General features: G+C 35.4%; 4 protein-coding genes across 5 annotated transcripts; 1 reads left to right on the top strand and 3 right to left on the bottom strand.

Moving 5' to 3' along the window:
- The first annotated feature begins 1,240 nt into the window (after nt 1-1,240).
- Nucleotides 1,241-6,133, top strand: LOC133857619 (O-fucosyltransferase 35). 2 transcript variants are annotated; one of them, XM_062292889.1, is made up of 9 exons: nt 1,242-1,913; nt 2,202-2,345; nt 2,524-2,596; nt 2,707-2,777; nt 2,860-2,948; nt 3,447-3,579; nt 3,911-4,143; nt 4,860-5,336; nt 5,470-6,133. In XM_062292889.1, exons 1-9 carry the CDS (start codon nt 1,389-1,391, stop codon nt 5,669-5,671), a joined length of 1,947 nt encoding a protein of 648 aa, XP_062148873.1. In that variant the 5' UTR covers nt 1,242-1,388; the 3' UTR covers nt 5,672-6,133. The 2 variants fall into 2 exon arrangements, with proteins under 2 accessions (XP_062148874.1, XP_062148873.1); XM_062292890.1 differs by lacking the exon at nt 2,202-2,345 and having other exon boundaries at nt 1,241-1,913.
- Nucleotides 6,134-7,858: 1,725 nt separating this feature from the next.
- On the bottom strand, nt 7,859-13,321 carry LOC133857650 (MOB kinase activator-like 1A). The gene is made up of 7 exons (XM_062292941.1): nt 13,062-13,321; nt 10,778-10,826; nt 10,560-10,668; nt 10,294-10,387; nt 9,314-9,447; nt 9,034-9,197; nt 7,859-8,163 (listed from the first exon to the last, which is right to left on the bottom strand). Exons 1-7 carry the CDS (start codon nt 13,085-13,087, stop codon nt 8,095-8,097), a joined length of 645 nt encoding a protein of 214 aa, XP_062148925.1. The 5' UTR covers nt 13,088-13,321; the 3' UTR covers nt 7,859-8,094.
- A 3,960-nt stretch (nt 13,322-17,281) lies between these two features.
- On the bottom strand, nt 17,282-18,211 carry LOC133857264 (auxin-binding protein ABP20-like). Its single transcript, XM_062292463.1, has one exon. The coding sequence runs from the start codon at nt 18,052-18,054 to the stop codon at nt 17,422-17,424; it is 633 nt and encodes a 210-aa protein (XP_062148447.1). The 5' UTR covers nt 18,055-18,211; the 3' UTR covers nt 17,282-17,421.
- Nucleotides 18,212-19,710: 1,499 nt separating this feature from the next.
- LOC133858123 (auxin-binding protein ABP19a-like) lies at nt 19,711-20,352 on the bottom strand. The gene has a single exon (XM_062293568.1). It carries the CDS (start codon nt 20,350-20,352, stop codon nt 19,711-19,713), a length of 642 nt encoding a protein of 213 aa, XP_062149552.1.
- Nucleotides 20,353-22,962: the final 2,610 nt, after the last annotated feature.

A 22,962-nucleotide genomic window follows, 5' to 3' on the forward strand; every position in this document is an offset into this window, starting at 1 on the left:
CGTGTCAATATCTATAAATTTACCAAACCGAATCAATATTTTAGTAAGATTAATATTGAAATACAAAGATAAAAAAACCTAGAATCGAATTAGATATAAGACTCTTTAATCAAAATTAAGAAAAATATTGTGATACCATAATTTTTACTATAAATCTTTACAAATTTACTCATAATTATTTTTCTTTCAAAAAATATGAAAAGACAAAAATGTCTCTACACCTATAACTAACTGGATACTGTCCAGTTTAGTTGAACTATGATCCATTTCAAACAAGTATGAGCTGATTATCATTTTAAAATATTGTGTTTTGGAGGTCAAGACTTCTTCGAAGCAGCAGCCATTAGAAATTACGGTTCTCTCGAAGTAACTAATTTATTTATTTTTATGTGATTTGTTACTAGTGGGTTGGCATCAAAATTTGTAATAAAAAATTAAGTACCCCTAAGACCATTTTAAAATTAAATCGATGTAGTTAATATGAAACGAATGTGAACAAAATCTTCAAGTAAATATCCAATCACAATGTTCTTATCCCATATGGATGTATTGGGTAATTATTATGTAAACATTTTTCAAATATTTGCCCTACTCGGTCCCCTTCGATTGAAGTTTCTATTGCAGTCGGTGCACAATCTCAAAGTAGCCGACGTGAATAAAGCCCGTACAAGAGAATGCGTGTTGTTCCATTTGGACCATCTTTTTACCAAACAATGACAAGACTCAAATTCCAGATGGAGTGAATTATTTTATTTTATATATATATATATATATATAATTTTTCTTCTAACAGTATAATACTTGAAAATTGTATTATTATTATTCTATCATTGTTTTTTCTCTTTTTCAAAACAAAAATATTAATAGATAACTCAAAATATAAAAATATAAAATTATTTTTTATCTTAATATCATATTGAAATATGTTTTCAAACAAAAAATAAAAATCACCATTTAAAAAACATTAACAAATGCCGCTATACTTGTGTTTTTTAATTAATTTGACCCCTCAACTCTTGTAGATACGAAAATGACGTGTGAAATATGCGTTCTGTAATAGTTAGGAAGAGAGCTCCGCCTTAACAAACTAAAGTCGATTTAACAGTGTTATGTCTTAAAACGATTTTATGCTTCGTTATCGAACAAATTTACTAGGGCGAAATATGCGTCCCAAAAATACCAAATGTCGCCTTAACAACAACTTTTGATCCTTTCAGTTCGTAGCTTCGGAAGCAGTGGCGGCCTATTTCGTTCCAGAGACGGATAAAAACTATCTCTCTCTCTCTCTTTTCTGTGTGTCTGTCTCTGGTGGTCGTTAATGGCGATCTCATTCCAATCCAACCACTAACAACATCGCTTTCGCAGACACACATGCGCACAGAGAGGAGATGGGTCATCATCACCACCACCATAACACCAGCGATGGCATCTCCCAGCGCATTAGCAGCCCTCGCTTCTCAGGTCCAATGACTCGCCGAGCCCACTCATTCAAGCGCAACACCACAACCAACAGCACCCACATCAGCAGCAACAACAACAGTGACAGCAACAACAACAACAACAACGACAGCCACAGCAGTCATGGTACCAGTTTCAGCACCCACCATGAAATTGACCTCCACCTCAACTCACCCAGATCCGAAATGGGCACCAACTCGGTTTGCCTTGATGGGCTTGAGTCAGTCTTGAAGCAGAGCCACCATGTGAACCAGAGGGTTCGTGGGGGTGTGGTCAGGGGCTTGCTGAAGAAGCCTATCGGATCTTTGGTGGTGGAGTTTGGGTTGAGGGAGAGGAAGAAGCTGGGGCATTTGATGTTCTTGCTGTTCTGTGGATTATGTCTGTTTCTGGGCCTTCTAAAGATATGTGCTACTGGCTGGTTTGGATCTGCCATTGAAAGAGCTGGGTCCAATCAGGTTGGTTCATGTAGTCCTATTTGTGTTTGTATATATCGATGTTGTTTCTCTTTGCCAATCACGTGGCCGTATATATGCTATGCTTATTTATTTGTTTGCATATGTTACATTATCTTAGGATTGTTGGATTCTTTCTCATATTTGATACAACTTAACTTCCTTTACTTGATTGCTAGACATTTGATGACATGGTTGAGTCTTTTGTCTGCGTTTCTGTGTGCTCTTGCAAGTCATTTTTGCTTGCATGCATGCTTAATCTCCCCTAAAATGTTCAATCTTTTTAAATAGGATTCAACTGACGCCATCACTGATCTAAAACTAAGGGATCAGAGATCTCGTGGATATGGATATAGGAAGGGAGGAAATGATGTTGAACGGACTTTAAAAATGGTTGCATCGAGTGTAGTTAGCAGCCAAAACGGCGTGGCTGAAGTAAGTTTCTTGTCTATATTTAAGCGCACTATTTAATCACTCGGCTCTGGTTGTTTCTCACAAAGACAAATAATTGGAAAACAATGTTCTAAAAATTGGTTATCTTGAGAACAAAATGGTGGATAATGCCTCTTGAAGAGTATGTTAATTGCTTCTCGTGTCTATACTTCTTGTTCAGTACTCAAGTATCTGGTCGACACCCAATAGTGAGCAGTTCACCCAGTGCATCAACCGGCCAAGAAGTCACAAAAGTATGATATGCATCTTTCTTTCTTTATCTTTCATGTGTTTGTCGTTGTGTTTTTTGTGATTCTATGGTTATTGCTTTCTCTTACTTCCCAGCTGTTGCTTCTTTTAATAGAACCAGATGCAATGACAAATGGCTACCTTCTTGTAAATGCTAATGGCGGCTTGAATCAGATGAGATTTGGGGTCTGTCTATTGTGTGTTTTTATTGTTTTTCAAGGACCTGTGAATTTCAACCAGTCTGATGTATCAAAATTTTAGAGTGCAGATTTGTGATATGGTTGCCGTTGCTAAGGTTATGAAGGCAACACTTGTCCTGCCTTCGCTTGATCACGCCTCCTTCTGGGCTGATGAGAGGTTGGTTTGTTTTTGTACTTTTACTATTGGTATCAGTAATTGGAGTTATATATTGCAAGGACAGTGGCCTTATTTGTTCACTTAACATGAGAGTCACTCAACTTGGTGAAAGAAATTATGTAGGATTCACAATATAACACTGAAAAGTTTTATTGTTTACTCTCTTTCCTTTCCTTTCCTTTTCATTTCTTAATAAATAAATAAATAAATGACATCTTTGAGCCTACCTTTTGCGTGGTCCTTGGAAAAGAATTCCTGATGATTTAAAAATGTAAGCACTTTATTTTCTGGTAAATTTTAGAATTATGCATCCCCAGAGGAAGCCCTTGATAACACTGCTTTTCACCTCTTGTCCCTTGAAGAGAAGATGTCTTACCACCACAACTACAAGAAGGGTTATTGTTGTGCTGCTTAAAATTTATATGATATCTTGCCATTTGTACAAGTTTTTCAGCGATCTACTTTGAGCTAACTGATTTCATATCTGTATATTTGCAGTGGCTTTAAAGATCTGTTTGATTGGCAACACTTCATTGAAACCTTGAAGGACGATATCCGCATAGTAGAGACATTGCCACCTGCATATGCTGGACTTGAGCCTTTCAACAAAACACCAATATCTTGGTCCAAGGTCAAACAAACTTGTCTATCTTGAATCTCTCAGTTCTTTAATGTGTGATGGAATATTATATGAGGCTGTCCCCCAAGGGCAGGACAGTATTTTCACCACAAATAAGTGATATGGCTATAAGCGATGTGTCAGGTCTTTTTGGCATTCAGTATAAGTATCATGAAAAAGATTCATTTGTCAGATATTAGGATACTCGGTTATGTTCCACCATATGCATGAATGAGCCATATGCTTCAACACAATTCGAACATCCCATGCTTTGCATCTCATTTTATTATTACCAGTTCTAGATTGATAACAGTCAGTTATTTATCAATTTTTTCTTTTTCAGGTCAGCTATTATAAGACTGAGGTTCTCCCTCTTTTGAAGCAACACAAAGTGATCTATTTCACTCATACTGATTCTCGGCTTGCCAACAACGATGTCCCAAGTTCCATACAAAAACTGAGGTGCCGTGCCAATTATAAGGCATTGAAATATTCAGCTCCAATAGAAGCGCATGGGAACACATTGGTTTCTAGAATGCGACAGAATGGAAGTCCTTACCTTGCTCTCCATTTGAGGCAAGTTTTGATAGTTATATATCTTACAAATATTGAGACTAGTGTTTTTTTTTTTCCCCTGTTTCTTCTGGGTGTGTTTTGCATAATTCATCTTCTGCTGATAAAACATGCGCTGATTTAATCATTTGGCTCTGCTTTCTCCGGTTTGTTTGTTTGTTTATTGTTTCTATTTCCTCTTTAAAATTTGATATTGAACTTCCTCTTGAAGTTTAAACTTCTATATTCTGCAGCATCATAGGCTTCACTACCATTTTGATTTATAGATAATGGAGAATAAATGGGATAAACATCAAAGTTATTTGCTCATATCCGCTTATTGTAGGAATCCATGGCGTCATCATGAAACTTACTCACACAATCTCATAGGCATCATTTTGAAATGATGTGCTTAGCCTTCCACTCTGCGATTTCTGGTTTTATGGAACAGGTGGTTTTATAAATCACTTCTCCCGGGAATGAGCTATACAAAAAAGGGTGCCCTAAATGGACTTGTGGAGTTCCTGATTATATGGTGATTTTCTGTGGATTAATGCTCAGGCTGGACAAACTTTTGCTTGTGCTTGGTTCAATTTCCTAGGCCTTCTTATTTGTTAACCTTTTGTACTGGGAATAAAAATGTTTATATAGCTGGGATAAAGTTGTCTTAATTTAATTAAGTTTACATTATCTTGTCCCCAACCCCTTTAATGAATCATACTTATTTCTTTCTATCACAGGTATGAGAAGGATATGCTTGCATTTACAGGCTGCAGTCATAATTTGACTGCAGAAGAAGATGATGAGCTACGTAAGATGCGGTATGAAGTCAGCCACTGGAAGGAGAAAGAGATTAATGGGGCAGAAAGAAGGTTGCTTGGAGGCTGCCCATTGACCCCTAGAGAAACAGCCCTTCTGCTCAGAGGGCTTGGTTTTCCATCCAGCACCAGGATTTACTTAGTAGCTGGGGAAGCTTATGGTAATAGAACTATGCAATACCTTAAGGATAACTTCCCCAACATCTTCTCCCATTCCACTCTCTCTACAGAAGAAGAGTTGAGGCCTTTCAAGAAACATCAGAACATGTTGGCTGGAATAGACTATGTTGTTGCCCTTCAGAGTGACGTCTTTGTTTATACCTATGATGGCAATATGGCAAAGGCAGTTCAAGGTCATAGGCGCTTTGAGAACTTCAAGAAGACCATCAATCCTGACAAGTAATACTCTAAACTGTTTCCTATTGAATTCTGTTAAGATGTCTGATTTGGTGGCTTTTTATTCTATTTCTGTAATGATTTTTCCACTCATAAAAATTGCAGTTGTATGATAATTGCCATTTTGTTCATTTAGGATGAATTTTGTAAGCCTTGTTGATAAGCTTGATGAAGGAAAAATCTCTTGGGAGAAATTTAGTTCCAAAGTGAAAAAGCTTCACGAAGACCGTGTCGGAGCTCCATACCTAAGGGAGCCTGGAGAGTTTCCAAAGCTGGAGGAAAGTTTTTATGCGAATCCCCTTCCAGGATGTATTTGTGAAACAAGAAAGAATGACTAAACCTGTTGATAGAAATGCTCCTGCTTATAGGTGAAAAAGTTCATTGGGTTAGTATGGAACCAAAACAATGAAGTCATGATCGCGGCTAACTAATTTAAGGGTGACTGCAGACTGCTCAGTCTTACCACTCTCAAGAGATACAACTGAAAAGAAAAAATTCATACCATGAATTGAACCTCCTCCCTACAAATCCACATACTTCAAAACACAATTGTATTTTTTTCCTGGTAGGGGATGGGTTGAGGGGTCACCTGTTGGGAGGGAGGGGTTGAATGGATGTACTCCAATTTTGTTATACAAATTACTCTTGGGATACAGGGGATGATACCGAAGGGATTGTATTGTTTCAAGATGTCAATACTCAATAGTACGAAAATTGTGATTTTACAGAATTTCAAGCTCTTTCAACTTGCTTTGCTTGTTGTCACTTATGGCTGTTAAATATTCAAACTTATTTCTTGAGCTCTGTTATACCAAAATGGAGATAGAAAGAGGTGCACCCCTGATGTTGATAATTTTCTGCTGTTAGTTACATGATGCTTGAAAGGAATAAATGATGCATGTGGTAATTATAATCAGCTTCTTGAACAATTTTCTTTTTCTTGCTGATATATGCAACAAAAGTACTTGAGTTCTAGATGAAAAAATTAAGTAACAAAATTTGATAGATAAATTTATTTGTTTAGTGCTACATCATACGGGAATTCTCACGTCAGTTTGTAAAGGCCACCATTTGCACTGTACAACTGGGTTGCACATGATACTAATGGCAAATCACTAGTCCATTTCGATTTGCGATTTCAAAACGTGTTACTTAAAATATACTTTCATCGATTTTGTTTAAAATATGCATGTTGAAAATTATATGCCCCAAAAATGAATATTAATTTGAGGAAAAAATTTGTAGTTAACTGGACTTTATAAAGTTAGACAAATTATTGGGACATAAATGTCTGATACTCATAGGATGCCACATACACAAATTCGTGGGTTTAGGTTTAGCAGTTAGCAAACCCACAAGTCCTCGTACTAAATTCCAAACAAATTTTTGTCTTCGGTCTTCCTATCACTCTAATACTTTTCCACGGTTTTAAAATTAAAGTTATTGACAATTGTGGGCAGGGGTGGACCTTGGCAGTTGGCCCCCCTTCGGTGACTCGGTCCACGTAAGTAGTTTTTTTTTCACGTCACATGCTATGTGTTTATAAATTCTTTTATTTTTCTCATTAAAAAAAAAAAAAAAAAAACCAAAAATTATTATTTTTGTTCTATTTTTTCCTTTTTGGGTTTTTATGAGCATATTGAACAAATGTTTCTTTTTGGCAAACTTGCTTATCTGTCTGCTACGGCCATTTAATCAGTTTTGAACAGGAGTGAAGTGAAAAACATGAAAAACCTAAGGAGTTATTTGAAATTTCCCTAATAAAAGGCTAAAAATAAATATTTTCTTATTATAAAATAAAGGAAAAAAAAAAATTGTAAAACCAGTCCATAGTGTTTCATTGATTTGTAAATAGCTCTACGTGATGTAAAAATTGACTAAAAACTTAATGTGGTAAGCAAAATTAACAAAAAGGTCCTTGCACCGGACTTTCGTTCAAAAATTTGACGAAAATCATTAATGCCACGTTAATACCAATTATATTGTGACACTTGTTCCTTACAATTAGAAAAAATTAAAACAAAAAGAAAATGGGAATGGCCAAACCATCCCCTCAACTTTATTATTTATTTATTTATTATTTTATATATTTATATATATTTTTTCTTTATTGTAAGAGACACATGTCGCAATATGATTGCTATTGAAATGATAAGGTAACTGTTTTCGTCAAAATTTTGGACAGAAATTAAGTATACAAAGCCATTTGTTAATTTTCCTTACCATAAATTTCCTAAAAGAAATAAATGCATATGACGCTCCATTATGTTCTTCACGCGTCAACTTTTTAATTTATTTATTTTCAATTGTTTTTGACGATTTTATCAGTATAATCTGAGTTTCGGAGTAACTGTAATGGGACGTTTGATGAGTCTCTTATTGGTCTGAGTTTATGACTGTAACTTTGTTACCCTTTGGGTGAATTAATGAAATGTTTACATTTTCCCTTCAAAAAAAGAAAAAGAACAATACATGTTTTAAGGCCCATGAGAGGAAATATGCCAAGTAATAGTTGGAACGGGAAATACACCACCAATACAGCTTGAGTTATTATAAATTTAGCTTGCCTCCAGTGAAAAAAACCCTTATTAAATTATTTTTCAAGCAGTTAAATACACAAGAAATAAATAAAATAAGGGGTCCTGAAAGAAGGCATCTCATTCCACCAAATTATGTGTGTATTAGAAAATCACAAAAATATATACCTAGCTAGACACAAACAAAGGGAAAAAGGAAAATCAAACAAAAAAAGTAAGACGGATCATTGTAGAATTGACTCAACAAGGTCATACAAAGGTTCAAGCTCCCCTTTGTCAATCAAGCAGAATTCCTGCATCACAAAGCATCTTGGCTGTATTAGCACATTTGTGCAGCTAATCCAAAAGCTATTAGCAATACAACAGAAATGCAAAGCATACAATTGTCAATTGTAAGACAGACAAATTGTAATGACTTGAAGAAAGCGTTATTACTTCAAAATGACTAATCAAGTTACAATTAGAGCTCTTTAGAAAGTTAGAATCCCTTATAAAACCTAGTCTCACCTATTAAGAAATCAATGCAGCACTTAATACTCGTGACTGCCTTAATAATTTACTCACTCTATATGAACTATTCATCTTCCCAATGTGGGACTTAGGTGTTACAATCTCTACCTTTTAAATCTTTGGCGTCCTCGTCAGGGCCACGTTATGCGGTGCTCTAGTATCACATGACATTACTAGGTAGTAAGCAATTCTAATATCATTTATAACGACTTAGGGAAAACGCTAGTCACATATGTGCTATCATTCTAAAATGACTAGTCAAGTTGTAATTAAAGCTCCCTAAAATTACTTGTAAAGCTCAGTGTCATATAGTATCGAACCAATGTAGAACTTAGCATTCATGAGTCACTTAATAATCTAACCACTCTATGTGAGTTATTCATTTTCCAAGTGTGGAACTGTGGTGTTACACAAACCCTAACCAAAGAAATTGGTGGTTCCAAGCTTTAAAATTTAGTGTTGGATGCAGCATATTAAAAGACAAGGAAAAGGTTCATGCATATAACTAAGACATAACACTTGCCCGCATAAACAAATACTAATTAGTTGTGATGGGAAGAAAGTAAATTCCCCATTTTCCTGTAGGCCACATGTTTCAAACTGAGATGAGCAATTTTCATACGAATTCAACAGTCTTGACACCATAAACTTACCCATGTAAAGAGAACAAAGTGTTTGAAGCAAGTGTTGAGATGAGCTTCTTCCTTCAAACTCACAATCTTCTGAAAATGTGTGTGATAGATGTGCGCATATACACGGAACAATCGCTTAAAAATTGTCTTGACAACTTCATGGAAATTGGATGGGAAGGGTGCCCCTGCAGCAAATAACATAGAAATAGATTGATTCCCTGTGGTACAGAATAACTCAAATAAAACCAAGTGCCTAGATCAAAAGAGTGCACCACTAGCTCCGTTAAGAAATTTCACTCACCTATTCTTTGAGGAAATAGTGATTCATCATCTAGCTGAGCTTCAATCCAATCCATCAAATACTCCACATACTTTGGAGCAGACACCTCTATTGGTTTTTTAATAGTAACCCCATCGGCCCATCTATATTCATATCTGTGGAAAGTATAACCGAAATGAGTACTTGCATAATCAATATATGTAGGAAGAAGAACTTCCAAGTTCCAACTTATCAGTAGAGGTGAAGAGAATGATAAAGACATGCTTAATTAAAAGAATCTTATCAAGGAAAGAAAGAATTTTCTCATTTAAATGTGAACTTTAAGCCAAAATAAAATCCATTTCAACATTCAAAAAATGCTTCTTTCTTTGTCCAGTCCTCGTGACAACTTCTGATTTGTCCAATAATCCTCCATTGTCTGTTTTAATTCAATAAAGTTTATTTGATGAGTACGCATAAACCGGCACATTTTGTGCTCTGCAAGACTGCAATCACCCTGCATATACCCTATATCCACTTTATGACTCTCTTTTAGTGTCTGAACAATTTTAATTAGCTATTTCATTCACGAAACTCCACAGTATCCTCCACCCCCAACCCCAACAGAAAAAAAAAAGAAGAAGAAGAAAAGAAAAAAAGTAAATGCAAGAACTGATTGCAAAGCATGAGAGTATTTGATGGACCTAAAAAATTTCATGCCAAGATGGTCAAGAAATCCTGCAGGAACTAAGTTATACATCTAAATCTGGCAAGTAATATACATAGTGGTATATTCAGCTAGATAGTGAATAGTGATATTACTAAATGGATCAAGAAATGAGCTTAAAAGGCCGTTCACATATTAGTTTCTCCCTGACACGCAAATACAAAAGCTGATTCGTGCATAGAATAAAGAAAAAGGTATTATCGAGGGATCTTGACAACATAATAAAGCATCAAACCATCAAAATTACACAACTAAAACCAGGAAGAGAATTTGGTTAAAAGCTCAAGAAAAATACTTTGGTCCTGCAGTCATTGTTGGACAGTTTACTGGCGTACAGAATTCAGTCAGAGTACCATGCAGAATGTTCACTTGGTTAAAGAAGTCTACAGCTGTAACACGAGAACAGGAATTAGTAGAAGTCAAATGAAGATTTGTCTCAAAAGGATAATGAAAGAAAGAAAACTTGCAAAAGCCATCTTTCAGCAAATTCCTATCTATGTCTACACGCACACACATAACCAGAGTCATATATATCCTATATGTGCATTCCATTACACTTACTGTTTACAGCCAGCCACTCATTAATATCTTCTCCAGGAGGCAGTCGTACGGCTTCCCTCAAATTCCCACTACCCAAGGTAGCATCAATGTGTTTTTGAAGTTGAGCACCCTTTATTTTTTTAAACAGATACATTGCATGAGGCCAAGAAAATAGGCAAATTCTCAATATATAGAAAGATTAGAAGTAAATCCACAAAACTAGAATGAAGAAAACCTACCTTACTTCCAGAGGGAGCATTCTTTTTAGGACGGAATGTTTTCTGGTTTCTGCAAAAATCAAAGTTTGATGATACTTAGTAATTCAGACAGCAAAAAACAGAAAATAAAAATAAAAAATAAAAATCTTCTAAAGTTAAATAGAAGTACTATGCATTTTTTTTTCCTGAGCAAATACAGGGAAACCAGGGGAAATTTCAATAATCATATGAAAAACAATTTCAAAGATCAGCAGTAGAAATTCCCTTTTATAAAGACAATGCTATCCAAAGCAGCAAGTTCGCTCAATCTGATGTACAACTCTAATGCATCTAATATTGTTGTACTAAATGTTGAAGTTAATCCCTAACATCATCTGCAACAGCCAATTACATCATAATCTCAAGATGACCAAGAATGATGATCTAGACCCATAGTTAGTTAGATCATAAATCAATGTTGGCACTAACATGCGACAACTATATCTCCACTCAACATATAAACGCATGCATATTGACATACATACACACTTATATATATTGACATGATTCACGCTCAAAGGCGAAGCTAGGGGGGGTTAAGAGGGGGCACATGCCCCCCCTCAACCTCCAAAAATGTTCTTACCCCCTGTAAACTATTTTCCAAGGGGCAAGAGGAACGGGATTCATGGTGTGTGATTTTTTTTTTTTTTTTTTTGACACTGTTTCAGGGGTTTTGGTAATTAGGTTAGAGAAGGTTGAAGATGACAAAGGTTGAAGACGAGTGTTGGGAATATTTCCAATCAGACTAGCATTCGGGTTAATACTGAACCAGAAAAGGAAAGACAAGACTCTTGGGAAAGTCCCATCTCGGGAGACAGGTACTAAGCAGCCAAGAGTTATAATACCGAGAGGTAGATACCGAGCAGTTATTCCCGAGAATATGAGGCATGAGGTATAATCAAATTGAGTCCTGGAAATACAAACATCCCGAGACTGAGACTGAGACTGAGACTTAGCCAGCGAAGGCTCGAAACAAGCATGTCCCGAGAACTCAGGTATTAACCGCATTCCAGGAAATCCGGATGAGAAGCCACGACCTAAGGTAGACGTTATGGCTCAAAGATCGTGCACAGCCCCTAAAATTCTCTAATTGCATCAGAAAGCCTATAAATAGGCCTAGGCTCCAGGTATAAACTAGAACTGAATTTTGGCAATTAGGCAAACTCTTTTGACCATTTCTAGAAGGAAGAGCTATGCTCACACCATACTGGAAACTATATTAACAATGAGGATGCAGGCTTATATTTTTTTTCAAAAGCACAATTTAACCATTGCCTTTTGTTTACGAAACAACGTTTAAATAATACAAAACGCACCGTTTAACTAAGAACCTGAAACGAGTAACGCCGTGACACCGTTTGTTGAGAAACCTAAGAGGCCATTTTGACATAAAATGCCGTTTAACTTAACGCGACAATGTTTGTAGAGAGGCCATTTTGACGAAAAGTCAAAAACTATGAAAGCCTTAAAAGAGTTACAACGCTTAAATATGATAGCACTCTAAAAGCCTAAAACAGCCTAAACCTAACCATATATTTAAAACTCTGATTTGTTAAATAGTAAGGCAGTAAGACAAAACTTGTAAAATTGTCATTGAAAATCAGACTTGTCAAATTGTCATTGTAAAACTCTGAGTTGTTACATATTTTAATTGTATGAAATATATAATTGTTATGGAGTGCAACAATGATTCTATTGAGTGTTAGAACTCCACTATATATATTTTATTTATTTCTTAGATACATTATTTTAATATTTTTAATTAATTTTATTTTTTAACTTTGACCCCCCTCAACCAAAATTCAGGCTCCGCCACTGTTCATGCTTTTCTTTTGGTTAAATAAGAAAAAATCTAGCTAGACACTCAAGAAACCAGCTAAAATTTTCCTAAGCTGTCCACAAACCTCAGCAACACCAGCTAAGATTGGAGCATTACATTCGTTACAGAAACAATTCACACCTCAAGAAACATGCCATATACGAATCGTATTTGACATCGAAGTTTACAGATTCTACCTCATCCAACAGCATCAATTATAAAAAAAAAAACAACTACAAACATTCCGATTTCTATAATCAAAGCAAAACCCATGATGCTTTTCTTCAATCAAAATCTGGGATTGTATTCGGATGGTCATACAATCACACAACATAGTAGTAACTGACACTCGAAATGCATGCCCCAAAACATGAAATAGAAGAACTCTATTCAAGGAAAACATATAAAAAAGTTGAATGAAAAATGCAATAATAAGCTAAGAGATACCTGCTTCCGAGGCCGAAGAGACTCATGGTGTTGCTCTCTCTCTCTGAAATTCAAGAGCAAGAAAGCAGGACCAAAGGTAGATAGAAGAATATGTATATGCAAAGGCTTTCCATAATGTCTATATACTAAATCCATATCTAGAGAGAGAAAGACAGTTTTACAGAGAGAGAGAGAGAGAGAAAGAGAGAGATGACAGACTGGCAAGAGAGATGTCAAGCAGAGAGAGACCTCTCTCTCTCTCTCTCTCTCTCTCGCTCAGAGCCAGACAAGCCCTCTTCTTCCTTTTGTTTTCAATTTGCCAACCTGTTCACCTGGCTGATTTGTTCTCTCCTGAGTTGTTATTTTACTGCTTTGTCCCTGTTCTTCCAAAGATTCCCATCCCTCTTGACTCAAAATTTTCTGTTCCCTACGTACACACACTTAGCTTTCGAGTAATTCAAAAATTACTGGTTTTTATATATATATATATTACCCTTTTAAAAAATAATGTAACTTTTAAAATTATTACTGGATTAAAATTTAATAATAATTAATTACAAGTTTAATATTAATCACTTTTGAAGAGATACAATAGTGAAAAAAAAATGACTTCTAGCGTTACTTCGAAGATATCTGCTTCTATTCTTATCTTTTTATTTTATAATTTTTTTTAAAATTATATTTTTATTTCATTCCTATTCAACAATATTAATGCAATCTTAATCAATTTGTCATTGTACATAAAAAAAAAAATATTTTAAAATTTATTAAAATTATCACTTCAATTAACATTGTAAAATAGTTGCAAGATAAAAAAAAATATATATAACGTATAACTTAAAGGTTTAAATACATAATTGATAAATAAGAATTACATTTTATAAAAAAAAAAAAAAATTATGGATTTTAAAAGGTAATCATAAAATTGGTACTTATTTACAAGTTTACTAATTTGATACTTTTGTCCATATATCTGTCATTTAAAACATTAACGGGATTTTTATCACACGTGTATAAAAACCTATGTAAGAGTAAGACTCATATATCAAATGACATCTCAAATTAGAAAAACGAAAAACAAAAAAGGAGAAAAAAATCTAAAATCGGTTTGTTAAAATTTTGTTCTTCCCACTTTTGTTTTCCATTCACAAAACAAAAATATTAATGATTAATTCAATACATAAAAAGCTCAAAAAATTATTTTCACCAATATGTCAATTTAAAACACGTTTTTAAACTAAAAACAAAAAATATTTTCCAAAGCACGTTAACAAACAGAGCGTGGCGGAGGGGGTGGGTTTCCCTTTTCCTTTGCCACATTTTAAATTTAAGTAATGCTAATTTTCACACTGATTTATCATACCGGCTGACATAACGTATTTTAAGTGGCTTTTCATATCAGCCACCTAAAAAAAATGATTCGCCTATATCTTTCATACACCACTCGCACACGTCATCCTACGTGGCATCATTTTTTTCAATTTTTTTTATCAACCAACTTCTAGTGACATAGATTTAAAATGAAAAAAAGACGTACGAGCCAAGTAAGATGAGGTATGTGAGAAGTGAATGAAAGATGTGGCATTATGTGTTTTTGTATACACAAGGTAAAAATTATGTTAGGCTTCTAGACAACATGAATTATTACTAAAAAAGTCATAATTTGATACTTAGTGCAACATTGGCTTCATCATCCTAAACAAGGCATATGATAAGGATTTTGGAATAAGGCCATGAATTATTAATATTACTAGGAAAGTGAAAAGGACAACGTTTGGAAGAACAATTCCCAGGAATCTTACCCTCTAAGCATCTCATTAGTTGGAGGGGTGCAGGGATTGTAATGTGAGAGTGGGACCAAAAATGATATGCATCTTAGCTGTAGGGAATATATATGTTCCCTTTTTTTTCTTTTTTTTTCTTTTTTTTTTATTTTTTATAAATAAAAATAAAGCATACTGGCATAATTAATTTGGTCCAACCAAAGTTGGCTTGGACCATACTTATTCTAGTCTCCTCATTTTGGAAGGGAATTTTTTAATTAAAATTAATTTAGCTATCAATCAGCCAACTATCATACCTTTCAACAATTGCTTTAAAAACATTCTCACAAATCTTTTTCCTCGACAATTGGAAATCAAGCCCAAAGCCCAAGCCCAATAATACGGCCCGATCTCAACGATGGGACTATGTAGAGGGCTCCCACAGCTAGCCCACAGGTACGAATTTAGTAGACGGGAAGTCGTTTAGTAAAGGTGTGCTGTCGTCTAAAATGCGAAGGTACTTACAATGCGGTCAAAAAGGGTTGAAATAATGAAGATGCTGCTATGGTAGCATTGCTGATAAGTGATAATAACAAAATATATATATATATATATATTAAAAAAAAAAAAAAAAAACCTATTTTAAAAGTAGGGTTTAAAGTTGTGTAGCCGATCGAGCATTAATTTTTGGCAGGAGTAGCCAAAATAGCAAATAAAAAAGTAAAAGTTTATATTTTACTTGCTTTTAGGGCTGAGCAGAACCCGCCCCTTCCCGGCTCCCCCGCCCTGCCCCACCCCTATTTTCACGATTTTTGAAGTTATTTATGCGGGCACGGGTTGGATTTTGTCCAACACGTGCGGGGCTAGGCGGGGCGCGGGTTCGGATTTTAAAAACCCTGGGGACCCGCCTTGCCCCGCCCCACATAAAAAAACGTAAGGAAAAAAAATTAGAAAATCCCTAATAACCCAGGCTACCAAGCACGCCTCTTCAGTTTTCATTTTATCATTTTGTTTCTAGACTCTTCCTCTTCCTCTCATCAAAAGATTCAGAGCTTCACTTCGATATCTTCTAGATTTTCTCTTCATTTTTTCTCTTCTCTTCATAGACTTCAGCCTCCCTTTACGCCACTATATATATATATATATATATATCTTCACCTTCTTCAATCTTCACTTCATTGTTTGGGTTTTGTTATGGGCACTAGTCGAAGATCCAACAAAGATGGGTTCAAGAGCGGAAATGGGGAGAACTTATCAGAGAAGGTGCGAGAGAGATGAGAACGTGGGAAGTCGCAACAGGTTTGCAGGTGTTTTTATTTTTCATAAAATTAGAGCTTCACTTCACAGTTTTATATATGGTTTTTGTTGAAAATTTTAGATCTAATTTTTGTTGGTATATCTATATATGGCTTTTGTTGAAAATCTTAGATCTGGTTTTTGTCCTTGTTGGTATATCCGTATATGTTTTTGGTTAGAAATCTCATATCTAAATTGATGGATTTATTAATTTGTAGAGCTTCTATCATGATGGCAATGGCAATTGAAGAAAATTGTCTACTCTTTTTATACCCGTGGGGATCCCTGCACACCCGCAGATCCCCACCCCAACCGCCCCGCACGGGTGCGGGAAGATTTTAGCGGGGTGCGAGGTCAAAAAAGGGGCATCCCCCACACTTAACCCTACATGCTCTTTTTTCTATACACACTCTTACAGACCAGTTCAATGTTTATCATCAAGATTTTTATCAATATCCTTAACACAAATTGGAGTTTATAAAACTACTATGTGTCTCTTTGAGCATTTGATATAAACAAATGTTTTTTTTAATAATATTAAAAGAGTTGTTAATTGGATAAAATTCTATTAAAAAAATATGCACTTTTCGCATTCTACTCTAATAATTAAAAGGGCATCTGCCCATTAGAGTCAGATTTGGTGGCCATATATGTCGATGCAATAGTCATGCCTATGACTGAATTTTGCTGCTCATAGTCTCGTTTCATGGCTGAGCAGGTGGCCAAAAATGTCATAAATCAAGTGACATTGGATCTATATCTACTCGTGCAGTAATGATATTTGTCACTGTTTAACGTGAGCATGATGAAACAAAAGTTCTGATTCTACATGGAAGGTGGAAGGGAAATGCTCTTGGCAGTTGGCCCACTTGACCTGTCAAGAACTCAATTTGGAAAAATTCAAAGTACCTGTTATACGTTAAGGTTATCATGTAAAGGAAGACAAAGCTGATTCGGTTTGGATAAAAATGGGTTTGGGAATTTTCATAGAGATATGATTGGTGGAGAAATAATAATAAAATATTTAAAATAGAATAATAAAAGTGAATGACTAAAATGCTGAGACAAAAGACATATCATGCATGCATTTATTCATCTGCCTTTAATTATCAAAGGCATATCCCTTTATTCATCAAAAAAAAAAAAAAAAACAAAAAAAAACAAAAAAAAGAGGCACAGAAATACAGAATTGTTGCTTTAAAAGTTAGAAGGCACTCAGAATTAAATTAACATAGAATTCGTCAAATTAAACTTCTAAAAGCAATAAAAAGAGCAGTAATTAATAAGATCGAATTGGTAGATCTCCAAAGACCTTATAATAATTAATCAGTGCCACCAAGAAAGGCCTTAAGCTTCTTAATCTGAGGAACGTCAAGGAGAGATGTTGCTGCCACAATTTCAGTGGGCAAATCGTTTCCAAACAAAGCCAAGTTCAGAAGCTGGACACCTGGGTTTGCACTACCGAAGCTAACAAATGCTTGGACTGGAAATCGCCCGGCATTCACTTGGAAGTGCAATAATCCTTGTGGAATAACCATGACGTCACCCTTCTTAAGAGTTTTAAGGTAAACTTTATTAGCGTTACTGGAAACAAACCCAGCGGTGATTCTCCCTTTCACAACATATACGGCTTCTGAACCTCCAGGATGTGAGTGGATCGGCGTAGCTCCACCAGGCGCCATGTCCAGACGAGCGAAAGAAAGTCCAAGCCCGTTCACACCAGGAAACTGCGCCACAAATGCCGGGATGACTCCAGCTTTATTAAAATTTGAGGTGTTAGCGGCAACGCCTAGGCCGGAGAAAACAAAATCAGCCACCGTGACATTTTCAGGCTTCTTGCAAGCGTAGCCTGCGGGGCTTTCAGGAGCTGTGAGGTCAGCGACACAGAAGTCCTGCACAGCAGCATGGCCAGAGGAAAGCAGGAGAGAAAAGATGAAGATAATGGGAGATATCATCCTCACGTACAAGTATTTTAGCTTTTAGGGTACGGTGTGCTTGAATATGGTGGTCTGATGCCACTTATATATATATATAACTTGGATAATATTGTACATGGAAGTTTTGGCTGTCGCCTGTCGGCCTGTGGCAATTGGTCGCTTTGGATTTCTCCCTTGCAAGAAGAAATTAACGATGGATATTTGAGCTGTAATCGTGTCGATCGGATGCATGTAATCTTTCTTTTTCGCTTGAAAACGATTTTGTTACTTGTCGAGGAGTAGTTTGAATCAGTCCCGTTTGTTTCCGCTTAAAGCAAGCGCAAGACATTGACACCTGATTTGTATTTGCGCCTTTGAGTGAGAAGATAACATGCGCGCGTTCGAATTAGGCAAGCCATACTTTTCGAGACGTACGTTGAAAGCCCAACCACCTGAGTTAATTAAGATTGCTTCATAAAGAGAGGAAATTAACGTATTGAGGATAACTTGATCCTGTTGATTCTATAAAGGAAAGAGAGAAAATTTAATAAGTTTTTATTATTTCAGTGCGAACAGTATTAATTATTGTTTGTGAGTACTATTCACTAATCTTTTTCCTTTTTTTAAATCAAATTAAATTGGTGAGCATGTTGAAAATTCATTTTGAATCATTTCAACGAGTTAAAGCCAAAAAGTTATTTTAATTTGAAGAGTCTAACAAGAATGCTCTTAGTAGTAAATGAGAGGCAATTCTACCTTGATATTTAGTGGTACTCGTAATACTATATATGTATTCCATAAGAGAAATGATCCATACACTCATTTCTCACAACAGCTCCACAACAAGCTGACGTGGCTGGTAATATTTTATTTTTTTTACAAAAAGAAAAGAAAAGAAAACAAAAAAAATAATAAAATATTACCAGCCGCGTCAGCTTGTTGTGGGGCTGTTGTGAAAAATGAGTGTAGGGATCATTTCTCATTCCATAATATTCAATGAGTTTTGAGAAAAAAAGAAAAAAAGGAAACCAAGAATATATATATATATCTTTTGAAGGAAAAAAAATAAATAAATAAAAAAGGAGGCTAATGTGCCCATATCTACACCCTTTATTGGCCCAATTATTTTGGTCATTATTGGCCCAATTGTTGACCCAGACCTTTTTTTATTCGGCTTTTGTAGTATTATTTAAAGACTCAAGCCTAGCATTTGTGGTATTGTTTGAAACTCACACGCATTTCAGTTCATTGTTGGCTTTCATTTAAGCCCATAGTTGGCTCTTATTTTGGTTTATAATTGACACATTTTTTTTTTTTTTTGTTTGCATTCGTGGTATTGTTTAAAATCCATGCCCATTAATTTTAGCCCATAATTGACTTTGATTTTCAACCATTATTGCCTACCACGCCCAGTCATCAATGTCGACCGCGGTTGATCGTTGTCATCTAGCTCCAAATAAAAAAAAAAAAAAAAAAAAAAAAAAAAAAAAACTTTATTTGAAACTTAAGCTTCTTGATTTTTTTTCGCATTGCGTTCGAGGAGAAAGTTAATTTATTATTTACTTACGCTTATAATTCTCATACGTAACTATAGAACTCTCATAATTCTCCTACTTTACATCTTACAATTCTCATACAAAGACCTCGCACAAGACTCCTGATTTATAAGAATTGGTAGATCTCCAAAGATCGACCTTAACCAGTGCCATGAAAAGTGCTCTTAAGCTTCTTAATCTGAGTAATGTCAAGGAAAGATGTTGCTGCCACCAATTCAGTGGGTAAATTGTTTCCAAACAAAGCCAAGTCCAGAGTCTGGATACCTGGGCTTGCACTACTCATGCTAAAATATGCTTCGGCTGGAATTCCTCCGGTATTCACTACGAAGTGTAGTAATCCTTGAGGTAAAACCATGATGTCACCCTCCTTAAGAGTTTTAGAGTAAACTTTATTAGCGGAGGAAATAAACCCAGCGGTGATGGTCCCTCGCACAACATGTACGAGTTCTGTAACTCCAGGATGTGAGTGTAATGGTGCAACTCCACCAGGTGCAAAGTCCGCACGACCCAAAGAAATTCCAAGCCCGTTCACACCAGGAAACTGCTCGGTAAATGCCACGGTAAATGCAGCTTTAATAATACTCTTTGAGGTGTTTCCGGCAACGCCTAGACCGGAGAAAACAAAATCAGCCACCGTGAGCTCTTCAGGCTTCTTGCAAGCGTAGCCTGTGGGGCTTTGATCAGGAGCTGTGAGGTCAGCGACACAGAAGTCCTGCACAGCAGCATGGCTGGAGGAAAGCAGGAGAGAAAAGATGAAGATAATGGGAGATATCATCCTCATGACGTATAAGTTTTTTTTTTTTAAAAGCTTTTAGGGTGTGCTTGAATATGGTGGCCGATCGATCTGATGCCACTTATATATATATATATATATATATATATATAGAACTTAATTGGATAATATTGTGGAAGTTTTGGCTGTGGCAATTGGTCGCTTTGGATGCGGCCATGCAGGATTTCACGGGCAACCGCAAGAAGAAACCATAGTCCATAGACATATATATATATATAGAAATGATTCTTTACCACTTAAATATACAACTTTTCACCACCTTGTCTATGTGGCAAGGTGGTCCCCCACTTTATTTTATTTTTTAAAAATAAAAAAACTCTAAAGTTAGTAGAGGACCACCTTGCCACATAGACAAGGTAGTGAAAAATTGTATATTTAGATGATAGTGAATCATTACTTTTTTTTATATATATATATATATATATATATATATATATAGAGCTGCAATGATGTCGGATGTGATCTCTTTTTCGGATAACGTACGACAAGATCGAAGTTTCTTTTTGTTTGGAATGTGGAAGAGAGAGAAATATTTATTGGTCTGCATGCCTTTGTAAACGAATTCGTTGCTTGTCGAGGACTTTGAATTAGTCCAGTTTGTTTTCGCTTTATTTATTTATTTTTTATTTTTAGAAAAAGTTTTAATTTTTTGTCTTTTTAAGGATTTGGCACGACATAAAATATTTATTACTACTGAAGATAGCAAATGCTTCGGCTGGAAATCGCCCGGCATTCACTTGGAAGTGTTGTAATTCTTGTGGGAAAACCATGATCGATGTCACCCTTCCTAAGAGTTTTAAGGTAAACTTTATTAGCGGAGGAAACAAACCCAGCGGTGATTCTCCCTTTCACAACATTTACGGCTTCTGAACCTCCACCAGGATGTGTGTGAATTGGCACCACTCCACCAGGCGCCATGTTCAGATTGGCCAAGCCCGTTCGCACAAGTCAGCTTTATTAAAACTAGCATAGAACCAGCGTCATGTGTGAGTTTTTACGAATTAAAACTGCATAATGTGCTTAGGTTTAAAAAGTAATAAACATAAAGTAGTAGATAATGCACTAAGTAGTTTAATAAAAAGTTTTAAGTTATTCTATTAGAATGCTGCATTTAATTTAAGAAACAAAATAAAAATTTAAGAATAAGAATGAAAATACGTAAACGTATATTATAAATTATCTCATGTAACGCCCCCAAACCGCTAGGGTTAGGTTCGTCCATTTTCTTACACAAAACCACAAAGATTCATAAAGTCTGCCAAATAACCTAGCTAATATGTTGAATTAAATAAATTACTAGAAATATAATTTTAAACTCATATCTTCAATAAATGTATAAACGAGTATTTTGAAAAGAGTAATTATGTTCGACACAATAAATGAAAATCCAAAGTAAAGCTAAATTTATCGTGCTGGTGCACTTATTAAGGTAAATGAAATGCAATGTCCTAATGCTAGCCTAGATCTCATTCCAGCCGCCTAGGTCTCTCTGCTCATAACCTGAAAACAAAAATAAAATAAGGGTGAGCGAGAAATGCTCAGTAAGGTAACCATCAACCATAAAACGGTTGAGTTAAATTCATTTTCTTCAAAACGATTATTAAAGTACTTGAAATCTAAATTTTCAGGATACAAAATATAAGTTCGGCATTTTGCTTAAAGCATAAAATTACTGGTTAATAAATAAAATTTCTCATATTTGGGGCCCATGTACACTATTACGCCCTGTGTACTGGGGTTGCATGGTCAATGCGGCCCAGACAGGTAAACTGTGGCCACATGCCTACCTCGTCAGCTAATTAATCAAAGTGTACTTTAGCATGACCTAGGGATGAATTACCGCCTTCTCAAAGTCCTTCAGCGGTTGCGCTTCCATCCAAGCAACGGTATCGAGCTTAAGCTTCAGTGAATCTCTGTGAATATCTCTGGGGCCAAAATAATAATCTTCTCCACACACGTTCCTCATTTATAAAAAATCTTTCTCATTTTCATAACTATTCTTACTATTTTCTCTATGCTTGGTAACTCTTGAGACAATGTGTGGGAGGGTTTTTACACTTCTCTTTTGATTATTATCATAAAGTAGTGACTTCTCATCTCGGAAATAATATAAGTAATTTTCTATAATTGAAAAGTTGTTTAGAACTAAGGGTTTTCTCAAAATCGCTGATTTCAAGAATATCATTTCCACCAATAATTTTCACATCAACACTATTTTAAAATAATCTTTTATGCAATAACATAATTTTAAATACCTGACGAGAATAATTATTCACAAATACGCTAGAATAAATGGATAAAATAATAATACATAAAAACATTTTTAGAAGGGGTAAATGATCCCTTACATCTCTGGACGCAGTACGTTGTTGAAATATTTCAACAGCTAGCTAATCACTTGGGTACATGTTTAAATAAATTAGTACAATATACTAGTCACTAGACGACCCTCTGACCTCACTATGGTTCGTCTTGCTAGCCTAGTGAGAATGGACTTACTCGGTATATTTACATAAATCCTTTTACAATTGTATACATGTGTTAAAATATATTACAGGAAGGTATTAATATGTGTTATCCAATAAAACTGTGAAACTT

Source organism: Alnus glutinosa, chromosome 14 (assembly GCF_958979055.1).
Source record: "Alnus glutinosa chromosome 14, dhAlnGlut1.1, whole genome shotgun sequence".
Classification (NCBI taxonomy): domain Eukaryota; kingdom Viridiplantae; phylum Streptophyta; class Magnoliopsida; order Fagales; family Betulaceae; genus Alnus; species Alnus glutinosa.

What these genes read in the sequence shown, in the direction of transcription:
- LOC133858123 (XM_062293568.1), bottom strand. Translation starts at nt 20,352, where the DNA reads ATGAGGATGATATCTCCCATTATCTTCATCTTTTCTCTCCTGCTTTCC.
- LOC133857650 (XM_062292941.1), bottom strand. Translation starts at nt 13,087, where the DNA reads ATGAGTCTCTTCGGCCTCGGAAGCAG. An exon ending in ATGCTCCCTCTGGAAGTAAG is followed by an intron (nt 10,669 to 10,777) that starts GTAGGTTTTCTT and finishes AAAAAAATAAAG; the next exon opens with GGTGCTCAACTTCAAAAACA. An exon ending in ACTATTTCCTCAAAGAATAG is followed by an intron (nt 9,198 to 9,313) that starts GTGAGTGAAATT and finishes TATTTGCTGCAG; the next exon opens with GGGCACCCTTCCCATCCAAT.
- LOC133857619 (XM_062292889.1), top strand. Translation starts at nt 1,389, where the DNA reads ATGGGTCATCATCACCACCACCATAACACCAGCGATGGCATCTCCCAG. An exon ending in GCCAAAACGGCGTGGCTGAA is followed by an intron (nt 2,346 to 2,523) that starts GTAAGTTTCTTG and finishes CTTCTTGTTCAG; the next exon opens with TACTCAAGTATCTGGTCGAC. An exon ending in TGAATCAGATGAGATTTGGG is followed by an intron (nt 2,778 to 2,859) that starts GTCTGTCTATTG and finishes TTTAGAGTGCAG; the next exon opens with ATTTGTGATATGGTTGCCGT.
- LOC133857264 (XM_062292463.1), bottom strand. Translation starts at nt 18,054, where the DNA reads ATGATATCTCCCATTATCTTCATCTTTTCTCTCCTGCTTTCCTCTGGC.